The 19,344-nt window shown below is 32.6% G+C and overlaps 4 protein-coding genes across 4 annotated transcripts; 2 read left to right on the forward strand and 2 right to left on the reverse strand.

The window, feature by feature from the left end:
• The first annotated feature begins 161 nt into the window (after positions 1-161).
• On the forward strand, positions 162-3,920 carry LOC111687214 (F-box only protein 9). Its single transcript, XM_023449637.2, has 2 exons — positions 162-1,618; positions 1,795-3,920. Exons 1-2 carry the CDS (start codon positions 861-863, stop codon positions 2,501-2,503), a joined length of 1,467 nt encoding a protein of 488 aa, XP_023305405.2. The 5' UTR covers positions 162-860; the 3' UTR covers positions 2,504-3,920.
• LOC111687213 (programmed cell death protein 2-like) lies at positions 3,897-6,536 on the reverse strand. The gene is made up of 3 exons (XM_023449635.2): positions 6,327-6,536; positions 5,071-6,242; positions 3,897-4,997 (listed from the first exon to the last, which is right to left on the reverse strand). Exons 1-3 carry the CDS (start codon positions 6,432-6,434, stop codon positions 4,742-4,744), a joined length of 1,536 nt encoding a protein of 511 aa, XP_023305403.2. The 5' UTR covers positions 6,435-6,536; the 3' UTR covers positions 3,897-4,741.
• Positions 6,537-6,816: 280 nt separating this feature from the next.
• Positions 6,817-13,527, forward strand: LOC111687224 (cytoplasmic FMR1-interacting protein). Its single transcript, XM_023449648.2, has 12 exons — positions 6,817-6,969; positions 7,160-7,434; positions 7,499-8,662; positions 8,724-9,391; positions 9,451-9,624; positions 10,758-10,876; positions 10,948-11,060; positions 11,127-11,326; positions 11,387-11,922; positions 11,982-12,076; positions 12,138-12,524; positions 12,590-13,527. Exons 2-12 carry the CDS (start codon positions 7,228-7,230, stop codon positions 12,794-12,796), a joined length of 3,870 nt encoding a protein of 1,289 aa, XP_023305416.1. The 5' UTR covers positions 6,817-6,969; positions 7,160-7,227; the 3' UTR covers positions 12,797-13,527.
• A 2,586-nt stretch (positions 13,528-16,113) lies between these two features.
• Positions 16,114-18,657, reverse strand: LOC111687216 (N-acetyl-D-glucosamine kinase). The gene is made up of 3 exons (XM_046950270.1): positions 18,426-18,657; positions 17,977-18,202; positions 16,114-16,960 (listed from the first exon to the last, which is right to left on the reverse strand). The coding sequence occupies exons 1-3, from the start codon at positions 18,549-18,551 to the stop codon at positions 16,362-16,364; spliced, it is 951 nt and encodes a 316-aa protein (XP_046806226.1). The 5' UTR covers positions 18,552-18,657; the 3' UTR covers positions 16,114-16,361.
• Positions 18,658-19,344: the final 687 nt, after the last annotated feature.

A 19,344-nucleotide genomic window follows, 5' to 3' on the forward strand; every position in this document is an offset into this window, starting at 1 on the left:
ATATAAAATAAAGTTTTTTTTTTAATTTCTTATAAAATTCTAATTAGAACAATTTTTTTCTCGACTATAGTAAATAGCAACTCTGTTATTTACGTTTTGTCCAACAGCTGTTGTTTACGTTTTGCACCAACATCTGTTTGTTCAAAACGTGGGAGAGCACAACAAAAAAGAGAACAAAAAAATTAATGTGTAATACAAAAACAAAATTTGTTTTTATCTAGTTGTTTTAACAACTACGTAATTTGTCATCATAATAAGTACATACAACAGGCATTTCGGCTAAAAAGACATAAACAAGGTCATGGAAAACAGTAAAGGATATCGGGCACCGGTGTAAAATAATATACAGAAAATATATTGCAAATATTCTTCACTACTGTGTTAAAATTAAGAAAAAATGTGTTGTTAAAAAAAAAAACAAATTAAATTCTATAATACTTAAAAAAGTGCTAATTAAAAAACTGCTATTGAAAAAAAATCAAAAATTGGCAAAAACTATTGTAAAAAAATAAAAAAAAAAGAAAATATCTTAATAATTTATTCAACTTTAAATATTTACAAAATAAATTTTTACTTATTGGTGTTGCTAACGCCTATGATGGCCACAAGTTGTTTAAGGAATCAACAAAACCAAAAAATTAATTTAACTTATTTGACGCAATACTTGAACACAAAAATTTTGCTATTATCATCAGTATTTCAACAATACGCACCACCTTTCATCATACGATATACCGACCGTGAACTAGACGGCAAATTAGAGATTTGCTAAAAAGGCGTTTACTAATAATAGGGTGTTGGTAAACAAGAGTTTAATAAAAACAAAAAAATAGTGTGGGAATAAATTCATTAAAGCAATAATGTCGTCGGGTGCCGGTGAGGGTGGCGAAGGTGTATCTGATGATTCTTTAGAATCTTCCTTATCTGCCTTCCAAACAATGCCCAATGATTTTCGTTCAGCTTTGGATGATTTTCGCAACAATTGGCAAAGAGAATTACAACAGAAACAACAACCTAAGCCTAACACTAATGAAGAAACCGCTGAACAGCAGCCACCTCTAACGGCCGATGAGCTGCAAGAAACTGCAGATGTTATAGCGCCGCTTGTTAATGATGAACAGGCCGAGCAGCAGGCATTAGCTAAAAATCTCTTCCACAAGGCCGTAGAACTGGAACAAAGTGGCAAAGTATATGATGCTATACCCTTCTACCGTAAGGCCGTACAAATTGAACCCAATATAGAGTTTAAGTACTATGAACATCAAAAACTTAAAAGTAACGTACAAAACCCAATTAAAGTGGTTTTAAATACCACCTCGCCTCCAGAGTCTAATGAAGGTTTATTGGAAGAGGATTTACCAGATGATTTATATGAGAAATTTCAATTAGATTTATCACACAATCAGCATGGTCAACTAATACAGAGTAGTCGTGATTCTGGTATCATTACGACAGAAATGCATATTTCAGAATTGCCACCGGAATTGTTAATATATATATTACGTTGGGTTGTTTCCAATCAGCTGGATATGCGTTCGTTGGAACAGTGTGCCGCGGTATGTAAGGGCATGTACATACTGGCCAGGGATGAAGAGTTGTGGAAGTCGGCATGTGTTAAGTAAGTGATCATTAGGAAAGAAGAAACAATTTAACCGAAAGTGCTCTATCTTGAGGCAGAAACCATATCTAGTCTAGAATGTAGGGTAGTAGAGGCTCTATTCAAGATAGTTCACACTAACCTATAGTCCAAACTTCTTCCTTCCATATTTATTTATTTTTTTTTTTCTTTTTCAGAGTTTGGGGCCACAATGTAGGCACTCTTACCCATACTTCTGGAGAAGATGAAAAATCTTCTATAGGCGATGGCCTTTGTCCCGTCATACCACGCTACTCAACATGGCGTCAAATGTTTATTGAACGTGAACGTGTTCTTTTCAATGGCTGCTACATTAGTAAAACTACTTACTTGCGTATGGGTGAAAATAGTTTCCAAGATCAATATTATCGTCCTGTACAGTTAGTTGAATACTATCGCTATATACGTTTTCTACCCGACGGCACCGTCCTAATGATGACCAGCTCCGATGAACCCTCCCAGGGTGTGACTAAACTTAAAAATCTACATCAATTGCGGCCGGATATTTTAAAGGGCCAATATCGTTTGTTTGGCTCAACTTTAAGTATTGTGGTTAGCAAGCAACAAGGCAAATTTATAACAAATCCTACCACTACTGCTGGTGGGTATACAAGACACAATAGGCGTGGCAGTATGGCATATGACGAGGGGACTTTTAATAGTACAAAATATTGTATAGAATTTCGTATATTGAATAAATCAAAGAGAAAGTTTGCACAGTTGATGTGGTTACATTATTCGGTGATACAGATTCGTAATAAACACGAAACAACTTCCGAATTTGAGTTAACCCCTTCCAAGTATCCACCGTTATGGTTTTCACCCGTACGCAGTTATCATTTAGATGCCGATGCTCCATTAGCTTAAGCTATGAAAGGTGATTTTATTCTACTTGCCGACTAGTTATATGCACGGAAGAATGATTAAAGTGAATTAGTGCTTTTTTGTTATAAATAGAGTTAATAGCGATTCACGAAGTGTTCTTTTAATGCTTCATTTTACGCTTTTCCCCCTTTAATTTATTTTAAATGTGTGTGTATATATACATATATATTAATATTCTGAATAAAAATATATTGAAATCTAATAAAGTTTTGTATAAAGTTATGGGCATATCCCCCCCACGCTATATTAAGTATCTCGGGGCAAAATTTTTCATTTCATATTCTGCGTCTATTGGGCTTTTCCAATACCTCAGTCTGGCCGGGACTATAAATTAGTGTTTACTGTCTACTGCCTGGCTTAGTCCTTGTATAGATTGGAAAGAGGTCGAATCAGAGCACCACATAATCGAGTACTACTGGTGGCCAGTTGCCCTCAGGACTATGTCTACGTGGCTGGTCAGTTGGTTGAGGTTCTTTCGGGATGCACGTAATGGCTGTGGTTAAAATCCAAATTCGCAGGAAGAGTGAGTTTCTGTTAAAAGACTGATGTAAGGTAAAGTCAATATTTCGGTATAAGTTCGGTGATGTTGCCGATACAACAGTTACGCCACAGAGGAGTGATTGTGGGATTAAGCGTTGAAAATAAGTTGGTATTAAGTGTATATGGTACGGGATGTGTCGTATGTTTTCCTCTTATGAATGCTGGGTTGTCTGATGATGGATGAAAGTTATCATATACAAATGATACCATTGAATTTTCCTTCCTTGTCCAGATATGCTTAGAGTGTACTCTGTTCATATCATAATTACCACAGTGTGTCCTTGTGAGTAAGAACAAAGTCTGGGGTTATTTGATGGATTCGTATTTAGGTCTACTGGTTACGTTACTAGGTGCTGTTGCCAAATCAACAGAGGCCATCCCATCTGCGTGATTGCAAAGGGAAGTGATATTTTACATCTCGGAATTTAAACAACGGAGCAGCAATTGTCATAGATTAGATAGCTCAAGTACTTGAGTAAGGTGCTTGTACATGGACCGGCTCAATCGATGTACAAAAATTGCCACCTGAGTTCTTTATTGAAGGATTCTGGGGCGATGTTAGACCATTGTCAAGTCTACCAAGTGGATGAAAAAGACCACCAGGTTTCAAGGCAGGGGTTCACTTTAAGCACTTCGACATTCGTGTCTAGACTGGACTGTTGTCTAGCTGTCTGAACTATTGTCTAGGCAATAGGCAGGACTATCACAGCAAATTCCCGAAGTAAAACTCTTTTTTTCTGTTCGTTTCTTTTTCACAATCTAGAATGTTTTATGTACTTCATTCACATTATTGTTATTATTCGAAATTATTTATTTTTAAAACTACATTAAAGCATAAAGTTTTTATATGTTTGTTTAATATTTGTTTTTTTCTTTTCTTTTAGTTTTCATTAAAATTAGATATTTTGAAATCACATTATTGTTCGCTTAACAAAAACAAGAAAATATCGGAAGTTTAGAGAGTTTAGAATAGAACTTAGAACTAAATACATGTGTACATAATACATATGTATTAGGAGAATTAGGGGAAAAATTCTAAATACACAATTAATATGTAAATAAATAATAATCAATAAATAAATGCTAAAAACAATAAGTGGTTTAATAAAATGTTTTATATATATATACCTAACATCATGTTAAAGTGGACTGGAAAAATTGACCAAAGCTTCTAGGCTTTTATTATTATATACTTTAGTTACGATTAAATAAGTGAATAAGTTTTACTTTTCATAAACTATTTAAAATTAAGTTTTTTTTGTTAAAATCATTTCTTATAGTTAAATTTGTTTCCGTAATGAAGCCGTTTAATTTTGAGGACAGAGAATTTAGTTTTTTTATAATTAAATAAATAAAACCAACTACTACTCATCATTATTACCATCACTAACATTATATGTAATTAATTCAATCCTTGAGTTTTCTTTATAATATTTGTTTTCAAAAAGTTTTGAGTAAAGTGGTAAAGTTTGAGTATGTTTTGTTTCTGTTATAGTTTAGATATTTCATATTCGTTTCTATTTTCTTACTTTCGTTTTTATTTTCCTCTATAAGGTACCTTCCTAATGTTTAGTTGAATCCATGTTATAACTATTGTTATATTATGGTTTAGTTGTTAAAAGTATCTTTTGGTACACATTTTATGTGTACATGTATTTTTTTTGGTTTCGTTTTTCAAAATTATTTTTCAACTTGTACTATAACCTTTTCATAGCGCATTTTATCGGGTGTATCCCAACAACTTTTCAAGCAGGTGAAAACCAATACGTTGCCATATTCTAAAGGGGCATTTTCATTATTTTGCAACATTTTTAATTTTGGTATTAGTGTAGATAGGATCTGGACTTCACATATAGTATCACCATTGCAATTGGGACATTTTGGTGTGGGCTCTTGTAGAGGCGAAATTAGAAGTGGTAAAGTATCACGAGAGTATCTAGAAAATGTTATAGATTTGCATTAATTAATAACCACTCAAGTAAAGTTTATTTTTTTTTTTGTATCAATACCTTAAGATTTGTCCGGGATTTTGTTGAATGGTGCTTAAAAAGTGATGAAACATAAGATCACCATGAGCCGGTAAGGCCTTTTCATAACCCTCCTGATCCTCAGCAGGTGTTCCAACTCCACCTACACCACTGCTGCCACCAGCAGCGACTCCGCTATTAGGTGAATGGGCAGATTCATCTTGTTTCTTATATTCCTGATATAATTCACGTATATGTTCGGCAGACAAAGAACCACCATATTGCTCATACTCTTTAGCTGTCACATTTGCCTCCACATCCACGGCTATAAAATAGGGTTTAAGTGTTAAATCCGATAATTTAGCTAAAGGTCCCAACGACGCTGGCGTAGGAGTATGCTTTAATAAGGCTATTAGATCACGTTCAGGCTTTTGAGGAGTTTCGACTAGAACAACATCATTCTCGGGACCTTCGATTTCAGCACATATAGTAGCAGAAGCACCACTACAAGCATAATTACCCTCCTTTTCCACAGAAGCTGCGGCTGCTATTTCTCCTGCTGCACAATTGGCATTTGGATCTTCAGCTAAGTTTTGACCAGCTCTTAAATCGATTTGATTGAAACTCATTAAAAGGTCATTGTCCATGGAATTGCTTTCATCTTCATCATCTTCTTCATGGATTAAAACATCATCTTCATCCTCTCCCTCATCGGACTCCAATTGGTGGTTGGCTAAAGGTAAATTGACATTTTTGTTATTAATAACGTTACCATTTTCCTCATTCGACTCTTGGGGTTCATCTGCTTCCGTGTCCATTTGCTCTATAGTTTGCTCAACTACAGCAGTCTCTTCACCCCAGTCATCGGTACCCGCACACCAGGATATTTTACCCGTTTGCTGCTTTTGTTCTTTACTCTTTTTCTTTTGTTTACCACCACCACCAACGCCACCACTGGCCGATGACGATGTTTTAGCTGACGCAGCCACTACTTTCATAATATCACAGTGTTCAGATGGTGTATCCAAGTGTTGGGTTCTTACACATAACCAACTTTTTGTGTTCTGCGAACACACCGGATTCAAACAAGCAAATACGTACAGCGTACGATGGAATTGCGACATTTCCAATGGTGCATATAGTTGTACAATCAATGGACGAGCTGTGCCACATAAAGGACAAGGGGGTATTTTTATTTCACCGTTTGGCCAATCCTGGTGTTTTGTAGTATTGTGAGGAGCACATGTTGGAAAAATCAATTAACTCAACAGACGTACAAACACACAATTTCAACTTACCGCTGTTCCTCCAATTTTATTTAATGTACTATTCAAAAGGGATACATGTTTTTCAGTGATCTCCTCATCATCATAGCCCAGATAAACTGTGCTCTTATTTTTTGCCATCTTTTTGTAATTTAATTATATTCTTTTGAGTTAGATTAAAAATTTTAGTTGTTGTTTGCAATTGTGAAAAAACGGACGACTATTTTAATACAAGTGTTGAAAAACGTAAAGAACTGTGGTGACTTTAACTTCAGTATTGTAAAGCGATAAAATATAAATAATTGTTGGATTTTTTTCTTAACCTACGAGGGATGGTTAGAAGTTTTTCTTTCCCTTTGTAATTTTCACAAAATAATTTTCCGAGCCAAAAAAGAAGTTTTACTTAATGGACACATAATTCATTGAAAATAACTTTACCTAATGGTAAATCTCTTTTTTAAGTAATTAAAAGTTATTTTTTTTTTTGATTCCCCGTCTTACAACAATCTGGCATCTTTATAATTATTACTACTTCTGTTTTTATCTTTTATTCTTATTTTATTTTTGACATTTCTATGCGGGTGTGTGAGTGTAAAGAAAATAAGAATTTGCTTTCGTTGTTTACTCATCAAATGGATAAATTAACAAAATAAAATTGCATTTTTAATAAATAAAAGTAAGTTTTAATAAACAATTATCATAAAAATACAATATTTACCAAGTGCTTTAAACAAACATATTAAAGTAATTCTTATAACTATACAAATAACTTAAAAAACATGAAAAGAAAATGCTTCAATTAGCAGCTAGACCCACCCAGAAAAACCAATATGTAGATTAATGTGTATGTATGTTTTTCTCTGCAGGTCTCGTTTAGCGGAGCTCCACTTTTTGATTGCAATTTCCGCTGAAGCATTGAATATATACCATAACAATGACGGAAAAAATTACTTTGGCAGATGCTTTGTCTAATGTGGAAGTTTTGGACGAGTTGTCACTGCCCGATGAACAGCCTTGCATAGAGGCACAACCATGTTCGGTGATATATAAGGCAAATTTTGACACTAACTTTGAGGATCGTAATGGTTTTGTTACGGGTATAGCCAAGTATATAGAAGAAGCTACCACTCATGCAAACTTGGTAAGTGTGACCTAAATGCATATTTTGAAATAGATTTAACAGATATGTGTTACTTTCCTTTTAGAATGTCTTACTGGATGAAGGCCAAAAACATGCTGTTATGTTGTACACTTGGCGCTGCTGTTCGCGCGCTATACCACAGCCCAAATCCAACGAACAACCCAATCGTGTGGAAATTTATGAGAAAACCGTCGAAGTTTTGGCACCCGAGGTCAATAAACTTTTAAATTTCATGTATTTTCAACGTAAAGCCATAGAGGCATTTTCCGTAGAAGTGAAACGTCTCTGTCATACAGAGAAACGCAAAGATTTCGTTTCGGAGGCATATCTTTTGACATTGGGAAAATTTATCAACATGTTTGCTGTTTTGGATGAATTGAAAAATATGAAATCGAGTGTTAAAAATGATTACAGCACCTATCGTCGTGCTGCCCAGTTTCTTAAAGTCATGTCGGATTCTCACACATTGCAGGAATCACAAAATTTGTCTATGTTTTTAGCCACACAGAATAAGATACGCGACACTGTAAAGGATACTTTGGAGAAAATTGTCGGCTATGAGGATTTGCTATCGGAAGTGGTAAACATTTGTGTACACATGTTCGAGACCAAAATGTATTTGACTCCAGAGGAAAAGCACATGCTGGTAAAGGTTATGGGCTTTGGTCTTTTCCTTATGGACAGTGATGCATGCAATATTAATAAATTGGATCAGAAAAAGAAGATTCGTTTGGATCGCATCGATCGCATATTTAAAAATCTTGAGGTGGTGCCTCTATTTGGTGATATGCAAATTGCTCCCTTTAATTACATCAAGAGAAGCAAACACTATGATCCCAGTAAATGGCCCCTATCCAGCTCGAATGCTGTTAGCCCTCAGGCTGATTTAATGGTACATTTGCCGCAAATACGTGAAGATCATGTTAAATATATTTCGGAATTGGCTCGTTATACTAATGAGGTTACCACCACGGTTAAGGAAAATCCTTCGGATGCCGAAAATAGAGCTACTTCTGATTTGGCTTTGCGTGGTTTGCAGCTGTTGTCTGAATGGACAAGTGTTGTAACGGAATTGTATTCTTGGAAATTATTACATCCAACCGATCATCATCAAAACAAAGAATGTCCCGTAGAAGCGGAAGAGTATGAAAGAGCTACTCGCTATAATTATACATCGGAGGAGAAATTTGCTTTAATTGAAGTCATTGCAATGATTAAGGGATTACAGGTTAGTTTGTATTGCCATTGACTTGCAAAAAAAGAACACATTCATTTCTAATTCTTTTTAGGTTCTTATGGCACGCATTGAAACCGTACTCTGTGAAGCCATTCGTCGCAACATCTATTCGGAGTTACAGGATTTTGTTCAGCTTACTTTACGTGAACCTTTGCGTAAAGCGGTGAAAAATAAAAAGGATCTTATACGTAGTATTATTATGTCGGTGCGAGAAACTGCTGCCGATTGGCAAAAGGGCTACGAACCCACTGACGATCCTGTCATTAAGGGTAAAAAGGATCCTGATGGTGGTTTTCGCATAAATGTGCCTCGTCTAAATGTCGGACCTTCTTCCACTCAACTATACATGGTGCGTACCATGTTGGAGTCCCTAATTGCCGATAAGTCGGGAGGAAAACGTACATTGCGTAAAGATATCGATGGGAATTGTCTTATGCAAATTGATTCATTCCACAAGACCTCCTTCTATTGGAGCTATTTGTTGAATTTCAGTGATACCCTACAAAAATGTTGTGATTTATCACAGCTTTGGTATCGTGAGTTCTATTTGGAGATGACAATGGGCCGTAAGGTCAACAAGTGTATGGTGAGACATCAACATAATGAGGAATGCAAGGATTTGATAACTATGGAAAAGCGTATACAATTTCCCATTGAAATGTCTATGCCTTGGATATTAACCGATCATATATTACAAACTAAGGAGCCCTCAATGATGGAGTAGGTTCATGTTGTTAATTGTGCTTGATGTTTATAAATATATTGTTTTTTTCTTTTAGATTTGTTTTATACCCTTTAGATTTGTACAATGATTCAGCACATTATGCCTTGACTGTTTTTCGTAAACAATTCTTGTATGATGAAGTTGAGGCTGAGGTTAATTTATGCTTCGATCAATTTGTTTATAAATTGAGTGAACAGATATTCGCTCATTACAAGCAATTAGCAGGAAGGTGAGTTTTTTCGAAAAGTTTTATTAAAATGTTGACTATATTTTCTATATCTCGGGATATTGATTGATATTTCTGTAAGGAATGTTGTTCACGTCTAGTTTAGTTCTAGTTCAGTTTTAGTTTAGTTCTAGTTCAGTTCTAGTTCTGTTCTATATCAGTTTTAATTAAGTTCTAGCTCAGTTCTAGTTTAGTTCTAGTTCGGTTCTAGTTGAGTTCCAGTTTAGTTCTAGTTCAGTTCTAGTTCAGTTCTAGCTCAGTTCTAGCTCAGTTCTAGTTCAGTTCTAGTTCAGTTCTAGTTCAGTTCTAGTTCAGTTCTAATTCAGTTCCATTTCAGTTCTACTTTAGTTCTAGTTCTATTTCAGTTCTAGTTCAGTTCTAGTTCAGTTCTAGTTCAGTTCTAGTTCAGTTCTAGTTCAGTTCTAGTTCAGTTCTAGTTCAGTTCTAGTTCAGTTCTAGTTCAGTTCTAGTTCAGTTCTAGTTCAGTTCTAGTTCAGTTCTAGTTCAGTTCTAGTTCAGTTCTAGTTCAGTTCTAGTTCTGTTCTAGTTCAGTTCTAGTTCTGTTCTAGTTCAGTTCTAGTTCAGTTCTAGTTCAGTTCTATTTCAGTTCTAGTTTAGTTCTAGTTCAGTTCTAGTTCAGTTCTAGTTCAGTTCTAGTTAAGTTCTAGTTCAGTTCAAGTTCAGTTCTAGGTCAGTTATAGTTCAGTTATAGTTCAGTTATAGTTCAGTTATAGTTTAGTTATATTTCAGTTCTAGTTAAGTTCTAGTTATAGTTTAGTTCTAGTTTATTTCTAGTTCAGTTCTAGTTTTGTTCTAGTTCTGTTCTAGATCTGTTCTAGTTCTGTTCTAGTTCTGTTCTAGTTCAGTTCTAGTTTAGTTCTAATTCAGTTCTAGTTCAGTTTTAGTTTAGTTCTAGTTTAGTTCTAGTTCAGTTCTAGTTCAGTTCTAGTTCAGTTATAGTTCAGTTCTAGTTCAGTTATAATTCAGTTCTAGTTCAGTTCTAGTTCAGTTCTAGTTCAGTTTGAGTTCAGTTCTAGTTTAGTTCTAAAGTTTTAAAGAAAATTATGTTATTTATCGATCTTAAATTTTATTTAAACAATTTTGCTAAAACAAATCTCGATCTTTTATTTATTTAGTATTTTCTTGGATAAACGTTTCCGCTTAGAATGTGAAGTTTTGGGTTTTAATTTTCAATCGTATCCACGTAACAATCGTTATGAAACTCTGCTTAAACAGAGACATGTACAACTTTTGGGTAAGACATTAATAAAATAACAACTATTTTAAACAAATAATAATCTTTAAAACATTAAAAAAAAACTTTAGGACGTTCTATTGATTTGAATAAATTAATTACACAACGTATAAATGCCAATATGCATAAAAGTATTGAATTGGCCATAAGCCGCTTTGAAAGTAACGATATAACAGGCATAGTGGTAAGTTTTTAAGAAACTAAACTAAAGCATGAAATTAAATCCTTTAAATACTTTTGAATTATTAAGGAATTGGAAGGTCTATTGGAGTGTAATCGTATTTGTCATAAATTACTTACCAAATACTTGGCATTAGATAATTTCGAGTCTATGGTTAAAGAGGCAAATCACAATGTTTTGGCACCATATGGACGTGTTACTTTGCATGTATTTGTGGAATTAAATTATGATTTTTTGGTTAATTATTGTTATAATGCAGCTACCAATAGGTGAGTTTTGAAATTTTAATTTTTAATTCGGCAAACTAAACTATAAAGTTTTTGCAACAGATTTGTGCGCAGTAAAGTTAATTTGGCTTCCTCTCAGCCCATGCAACGTGAAAAGCCACCACAAATGTCACACTATTATCTATGGGGTTCGAAACAATTGAATGCTGCCTATTCTACACAGTATGGTCAGTATACCGGTTTCGTAGGTGCTCCACATTTTCATGCCATGTGTCGTCTGTTGGGCTATCAGGGTATTGCTGTTGTTATGGATATCATTCTAAAGGATATTGTTAAACCTTTAATACAAGGTTCTCTTTTACAATTTACCAAAACTCTAATGAGCGCCATGCCAAAATCTTGTAAGCTACCAAGATGTGAATACGGTTCACCCGGTGTCTTAAGCTATTATCAAGCTCATTTAACCGATATTGTACAATATCCCGATACTAAAACTGAACTATTTCAATCGTTTCGTGAATTTGGTAATTGCATTATATTCTGTTTGTTGATTGAACAGGCATTGTCACAGGAGGAGGTTTGTGATCTATTGCATGCTGCATTATTTCAAAATATATTCCCAAGACCATTTTGTAAGGGTGAGTAGAAGAGTTTTTCGTAATACTTTGCGTGTTATTTATTTTGTTTCTTTTTGCAGAAAACGAAAAACCAGAAGCCAAACAAAAACGTTTGGAGGCACAGTTTGCTAATTTACAAATTGTTTCGAATGTAGAAAAATTGGGCACCGCTAAGGTGGGTTAAATTACAAACCTATTAGTTAAGTAATTACTTAGGTTTTCTAATGCCTTTACAGCAAGCCATGATTGCCCGTGAAGGAGATTTATTGACACGTGAACGTTTGTGTTGTGGCCTAAGTATTTTTGAAGTTATTTTAAATCGCATCAAAAGCTATTTAGATGATCCTGTCTGGACCGGACCGGCACCAGCTAATGGCATTATTCATGTGGATGAGTGTTCGGAATTTCATCGTTTATGGTCTGCATTACAGTTTGTTTACTGTATACCTGTACGTGGCACCGAATACACTATAGAGGAACTATTTGGTGAGGGTCTTAATTGGGCTGGTTGTGCTATGATTGTTTTACTGGGTCAACAGAGACGTTTTGAGGCTTTAGATTTTTGCTATCACATATTGAGAGTACAAAGGGTCGATGGCAAAGATGAAGATGTTAAGGGAATTGTAAGTATTTGTATAAAACACATTTGAATTTGTTTTACAATTTTTTTTTTAAATTTTCTTAAAAGAAACTTAAACGCATGGTAGATCGTATAAGACGTTTCCAGGTATTAAATTCCCAAATATTTGCTATTTTAAATAAATATCTTAAAGGCAGTGATGTGGAGGGTTCAAATGTAGAACATGTACGCTGTTTCCCGCCACCACAACATCCTTCAGTGATTTCTTCACATTATCAAGATCCCAATAAATTAAGACAAAGTATGAATAATTAAACGAACAGTAACAATAATAATAATAATAACTATTAAAATGCAAACAATATTATATGTAATCAATCTACACAATTTTGAAATTTTCAATAATATTAACATTTATTAAAACTTTTTTTAGTTTATAAGTTTAATATTTAATATTAATACGAAACAAGAAATGATTGTCTTAGCCAGTATATAAATACAAGTATTTTACACAAATTCTGTTTTTTTTTTTAACCAACATTTTCAAAATTCAATGCAAATATTAAAAAATACTTTAAACTTTAACCCCTTAAGAGGCCAAAGATTATATATTTCATTTATTAAGCTTGTTTTTTCTCTCTAAATAATTTGGCTTGAAATTAGTTTTCTTATTATTTTTACATAAATACATGTGAGACTTTTGTTATAAAATTAAGCATTTTTAATACAAGAGCACATACTCAAGACAATGAAGATGAGGATGATGTTTGAATCATATAAATGAAGGTATTCTTTGCATAAGAAAGGCACACAATAAATAAATGGAATTGCATTTTGTCTCTCTTTTTTTTTATTATAACAATTACATTTATTATACTGCAATTATTATATTAGATATTACGGTGTTTTTTTTTTTGTATTACAATAAAAATTTAATCATTTACATAAATATATATAATCGTATAAACTTATGAACAATGGTTTGAATTGCAATTGAACAAATTAAATAATAAACATTTACATATTTGTACAAGTAGTAAAATAAATGTGTGTTTTCTTTCTTTAAATGGGCGGGTAAGGATTGTGGTTAGCCAGAGATTGAATTAATGACTTTATGGACATTATGGACTAAGTCAAGTTAATGCAGTCCAAATACAGATTTTAAAGATTTAATAAAAAAAAACTTATTTTGATATATTAAATTATGTACAAAGTGTTTCTGTAATTCCACCCAATATCCGATTTGAATATGACGGCAAATTAATATTCTTATAATAATAATGTAATCGATTATTGTCTTACTGAACTTATTGTCATAAAGCTTTTTCTACGATGCGATCTATGATGTCAAAATTTTGTATGTATCTTTATGTTGAAACATTTGTTATCAATAACTATCAAATTTGTTTCAACAAAAATGTTGATATCGATTGAATACTCTAAAAATTTCTATACTTTTTTTTTAATTTATCAATAACTTTGTAACTGTAAAAGCAGGATAACTCTGTTCCCTTTTAGTTGTAGTTCAAGGTTGCGCAAAAGCGCATCCTAAAAAGCTTTCACAATACTTTTAAATCTTATAATAAGGGTTTTCATTTAAAAGCTTAAGTTTCCCATTTGTGCAAGTGGGCAAGTTTGACAGTCTAAATAGTCGCTCAAACTTATAAGGGTTGTGCAAATCAATTTCCATACAAGTCAATTGCTACAATGGAAACATGCACAGGTTGCACAGTTTACGAGGGTTTTGAACGTTTAAATGAAAACCCTTAATATATTTAAGAAAGTTAGAAAAAATATATATTCCTTGCCGGGAGTTTAATTTTGAAATTCTTAAAATGATGTATCTTTCTATCTATCTATCTATCTATCTATCTATCTATCTATCTATCTATCTATCTATCCATCTATCTATCTATCTATCTATCTATCTATCTATCTATCTATCTATCTGTCTATCTATCTATCTATCTATCTATCTATCTATCTATCTATCTATCTATTTATCTATCTATCTATCTATCTATCTATCTATCTATCTATCTATCTATCTATCTATCTATCTATCTGTCTGTCTGTCTGTCTGTCTGTCTATCTATCTGTCTATCTGTCTGTCTATCTATCTATCTATCTATCTATCTATCTATCTATCTATCTATCTATCTATCTATCTATCTATTTATCTATCTGTCTCTCTATCTATCTATCTATCTATCTATCTATCTATCTATCTATCTATCTATCTATCTATCTATCTATCTATCTATCTATCTATCTATATCTATCTATCTATCTATCTATCTATCTATCTATCTATCTATCTATCTATCTATCTATCTATCTATCTATCTATCTATCTATTTATCTATCTATCTATCTATCAATCTATCTGTCTATCTGTCTATCTGTCTGTCTATCTATCTATCTGTCTATCTATCTATCTATCTATCTATCTATCTATCTATCTATCTATCTATCTATCTATCTATCTATCTATCTATCTATCTATCTATCTATCCATCTATCTATCTATCTATCTATCTATCTATCTATCTATCTATCTATCTATCTACCTATCTATCTATATATCTATCTATCTATCTATCTATCTATCTATCTATCTATCTATCTATCTATCTATCTATCTATCTATTTATCTATCTATCTATCAATCTATCTGTCTATCTGTCTATCTGTCTGTCTATCTATCTATCTGTCTATCTATCTGTCTATCTATCTATCTATCTATCTATCTATCTATCTATCTATCTATCTATCTATCTATCTATCTATCTATCTATCTATCTATCTATCCATCTATCTATCTATCTATCTACCTATCTATCTATCTATCTATCTATCTATCTATCTATCTATCTATCTATCTATCTATCTATCTGTCTATCTATCTATCTATCTATCTATCTATCCATCTATCTATCTATCTATCTATCTATCTATCTATCTATCTATCTATCTCTCTATGTTCTTTGTTAAATGGATAGGGCTGATGTGAAATTTATTTAACCCTACTTTACACCGTTTAACTTATAAATTGCACTGTTTATCGTGCAATAAATAATTACTTTTAATGCATATCTGCACTGAAATTTAAGCAGTTCTAATATAAAAAAAATACTCTAATAATTCAATGCAGGGATTATTTTGTTATCAAGTAGTGTATGTGATTGCAGTTTTACACACCCACTTAGATGCCATAATGCTGATGGTTGCTGGTAAAAAATCTATAAACAATTAAACCCTTGGAAAAATATCAATAAATTGAAAAATATTGTACTGCAATTCATACAAATGAAAATAAAAAACAATAGAACAGATAAAAAAGTACAGTGGAATTAAAATATATAAAAATCAATAAAAAAAACTAAATTTAAAGGAAAGAAAATCGAATATCTAAAAAAAAAGAAATTACTCAGAAATTTATTATATTCTCTGGTTTTTGAGAAGAAATTTAAAGTAATTAATAAATTGAGTTATCAACATTTGCGTTGTTAAAACCACTGTAACTTAATGAATAATACTTAAAACCTAAAAGTATAATAAATCGCTCAATGAAAATACTTTAAGTACTTTTTGTGAAATTAACTAAATAAAACACATTTTTAAAGGGGGTTTTTGTTGTATGTATCTATATATATTTTGTTAAAAAATACAAGTCTATAAATTTATCCAATACAAATGTTTAAAATTTTTGTTTAATTAATATAAAACTTCTATGTAATAAAAAAAAAGAAACAATAAATGAATTATATAAATGGAAGATTTAGATTACAGGACAAAAAACATTTAATGTTCTTTTTGGAATGTTGGCTTTAAATGGAACATTTTGTAGCTTCTTAATTTGATCTTCAATAAACCAGTGTTATTCATTAGAGTTTGAGTGATTACCATTGATAGTCACATTACCATTAGTGTGACTTTGTTCATAGTGATACATTACTTTGTAATTATTTAAATAATTACGTGGTAAGGGAAATTTAATACTATCGGCTCCCAAATAACAGGCACCATAAGCCATACATTTCGTAATACGTATTAGCTTAAGGCCAAACGGTATATGGGCCTTTTTCAATTCCTGTATAAAACCATCTTTAAGGAGAGGCCAACTGAGCCATACCGAACCAACACAGACGACATTTAAATCACCCTCTCTAACTAGATCATTGTGAACTTTTGGTGCTAGCGAATTGATATGAATGGCTATATGTGCACCCGCCTCACGAAAGAGAAATTTCGATAGTTCATCACCTTGTTCGGCGGCATGTGAGAGTTTTTTGCACAGACTGGCATAGAAGGGTTTATCGAATTTGGCATAACAGTGTGGCAATAAATCGAGACGTGTTTGTATATTAAAGTGTTCCTGTATAAGTTTCCAAACAGTTTCGACGGGATATGGCGATTTGCAGAAATTATCCATGTCTTCGAAGACCAGCTTCATGGCACGATGGGAAATATACCAGGCTGTAAATATGAAAAGTATGTTGATTAAGTTATGTTACTGGGCATAGTTGGTTAGTTAATTAGTTAGTTAGTTAGTTAGTTAGTTAGTTAGTTAGTTAGTTAGTTAGTTAGTTAGTTAGGTTACGTGGGTGCTCGCTAGCAAGCGAGTTCAATGGGAAGCCTCGTGGCCCATAGTGATAGCTTTAGAATTACCATTTCCTAATATTAAGAGAATGGTTTTCCTCCCTTATTTCGTTGAGTACTTGGTACGTTCGGTCTACGTGTAAACCGATTATACTTATTAGTGACGCATTTCCGAGACAGTTTAGATCATGAAAAAGATAAAGTAGTCAGTGCTCTTGTAAGACTGGGCAGTCCTAGTTGTTAGAATGGGCCAGAGCAGTCTCGATATTTTACCTGAGTTCTATCTCACTCAAAGCTCAATAACCTATCAATTTTGATAGCGTCGTTAGAAGAGTGGGAATAGCCTTTTGCGCAAGGGTTAAGTCTTAGTTAGTTAGACCTGGTTCACATATTTTGTTGAGAAACTTTTGATTTTGTGATTGTGATTGTGAGAGATATTTCTTTCACACACAAAAGTTTCCCAAAAAATTCCCAGTGTGAACCAGGTCTTACTTAGTTAGTTGTTCATTTACATATTTATTTAGCTAGTAAGATTGTTAGTTTGTTTGTTTGTAAGTTAGTTAGTTAAATAGTTAGTTAGTTATTTAGTTATTTAGTTTTTTAGTTTTTTAGTTATTTAGTTAGTTGGTTAGTTCGGCAGTTAGTTGGTTAGTTAGTTAATTAGTTAGTTAGTAAGTTAGTTAGTAAGTTAGTTAGTTAGTTAGTTATTTAGTTAGTTAGTTAGTTAGTTAGTTAGTTCGTTAGTTAGTTAGTTAGTAAGATTGTTAGTTAGTTAGTTCGTCAGTTCGTCAGTTAGTTAGTTAGTTAGTTAGTTAGTTAGTTAGTTAGTTAGTTAGTTAGTTAGTTATTTAGTTAGTTAGTTCCATTTTCAGGTTTTAATAAATGATACTTACCACTACCCTCATCACCCAAGAAATGCCCCCAACCACCGCAGCTAAATGAAGTTCCATCCGGATTTTTCAATAGGGCGTTTGAACCGGTACCCGATATCAGTACCATACCACCACTGGGAGAAGCTGTAAAAATACTGCCCATAGTATCGCTGCATACATAATAATGTTCGGCTATATCGGGAAAAGAAGTGCGCAACTCCATTTCCAATTCATGGTTGGTGGCCTCCTTTTGAGTCAAGTTAAAAATTATATTAACGGAATTAAAAAACGCATTTTTACAACTAACTAACTCAAAACTTAACATAACAGATAAGATTCTCTTGAGGCAAAAGAGCAAACATTTACAATCATTTTGTATTTGACCTTGTCTCATTTAAATAAATATACTTTTATATATTTTATTAATAATTGTTTGTTATTTTATGTTAATTTGTTTCTTTTTTTATTACCTGTTCGCAACCGCTTAAACTTAAGCCCAAACTTGTTAAACGTGTCTCTTGCGGTATATTTGCATCGGTTTTCGCACGCTCAATCATATCGGCAATACGTCGGGCACATTCAGCAATGCCAACCATCCAGTGGTTTGTACCCAGTCCAGTTGTTGTAACAACACACTCACCATCTTCCGAACAGATGATTAAACGCGAATGTGTAGCACCACTTTGTTTGTAATAAAAGGTTTAACAATAGATTTAAATTTAAAGATATTTTTTTTTTTATAAGTAGTATTGAAATTAGCGAATGATGTGATAAAGAGTTAATATGTAATTGAGACGAGAGGAGCTAACAAATTTCTCTACAGGTTCTAGAAACAACTGTTGAAAATACAGTCTTATACATAATTTATCAAAATTTTCCAATCTTAATTTGAAACCCTTTTAAAACTATTGCAATAGTTTATCAACTTAAAAGGATTTACAAAACTACAACTAGGATGTTTATGTACAGGTGCAGAATCAACGTTTTTCTTTAAATAAAATAATCAAAATATTATTAATTTTACAATTACCAAATCTCATGAGAAGTAATTTGCAATTTTATTACAATGTTCAGATTAAATTAAACAAATAACATTTCAAGTAAAGTAAATCGAACAAATGAAAACTATTGCGACTCTATAAAATTAATTAATTTTAATGAAATTCAAGAGCTCGATTTCAACTTTATACCGTTTAACAGTATATGGACATTTATAAAAATTAATACTTTAAATATGTTTAATATCTTGTCATAGTTCACTTTTAGTTCAGTTTTAGTTTTATTCTAGTTCAGTTCTAGTTCATTTCTAGTTCAGTTCTAGTTCAGTTCTAGTTCAGTTCTAGTTCAGTTCTAGTTCAGTTCTAGTTCAGTTCTAGTTCAGTTCTAGTT

The sequence above is a fragment of the Lucilia cuprina genome, chromosome 4, assembly GCF_022045245.1.
Source record: "Lucilia cuprina isolate Lc7/37 chromosome 4, ASM2204524v1, whole genome shotgun sequence".
In the NCBI taxonomy this organism is placed as follows: Eukaryota; Metazoa; Arthropoda; class Insecta; order Diptera; family Calliphoridae; genus Lucilia; species Lucilia cuprina.

Bases quoted from the DNA above. Each gene is read 5' to 3' on its own strand.
- LOC111687214 (XM_023449637.2), top strand. From the start codon at position 861: ATGTCGTCGGGTGCCGGTGAGGGTGGCGAAGGTGTATCTGATGATTCT. The intron at 1,619-1,794 runs GTAAGTGATCAT...TTTCTTTTTCAG, and splicing joins TGGAAGTCGGCATGTGTTAA to AGTTTGGGGCCACAATGTAG.
- LOC111687213 (XM_023449635.2), bottom strand. From the start codon at position 6,434: ATGGCAAAAAATAAGAGCACAGTTTATCTGGGCTATGATGATGAGGAG. The intron at 6,243-6,326 runs GTAAGTTGAAAT...ACAAAACACCAG, and splicing joins ATAAAATTGGAGGAACAGCG to GATTGGCCAAACGGTGAAAT. The intron at 4,998-5,070 runs GTATTGATACAA...AACATTTTCTAG, and splicing joins AATCCCGGACAAATCTTAAG to ATACTCTCGTGATACTTTAC.
- LOC111687224 (XM_023449648.2), top strand. From the start codon at position 7,228: ATGACGGAAAAAATTACTTTGGCAGATGCTTTGTCTAATGTGGAAGTT. The intron at 11,327-11,386 runs GTGAGTTTTGAA...TTTTTGCAACAG, and splicing joins TATAATGCAGCTACCAATAG to ATTTGTGCGCAGTAAAGTTA. The intron at 11,923-11,981 runs GTGAGTAGAAGA...TTCTTTTTGCAG, and splicing joins CCCAAGACCATTTTGTAAGG to AAAACGAAAAACCAGAAGCC.
- LOC111687216 (XM_046950270.1), bottom strand. From the start codon at position 18,551: ATGGTTGGCATTGCTGAATGTGCCCGACGTATTGCCGATATGATTGAG. The intron at 18,203-18,425 runs GTAATAAAAAAA...TTGACTCAAAAG, and splicing joins GTTTAAGCGGTTGCGAACAG to GAGGCCACCAACCATGAATT. The intron at 16,961-17,976 runs GTAAGTATCATT...TCATATTTACAG, and splicing joins CTTGGGTGATGAGGGTAGTG to CCTGGTATATTTCCCATCGT.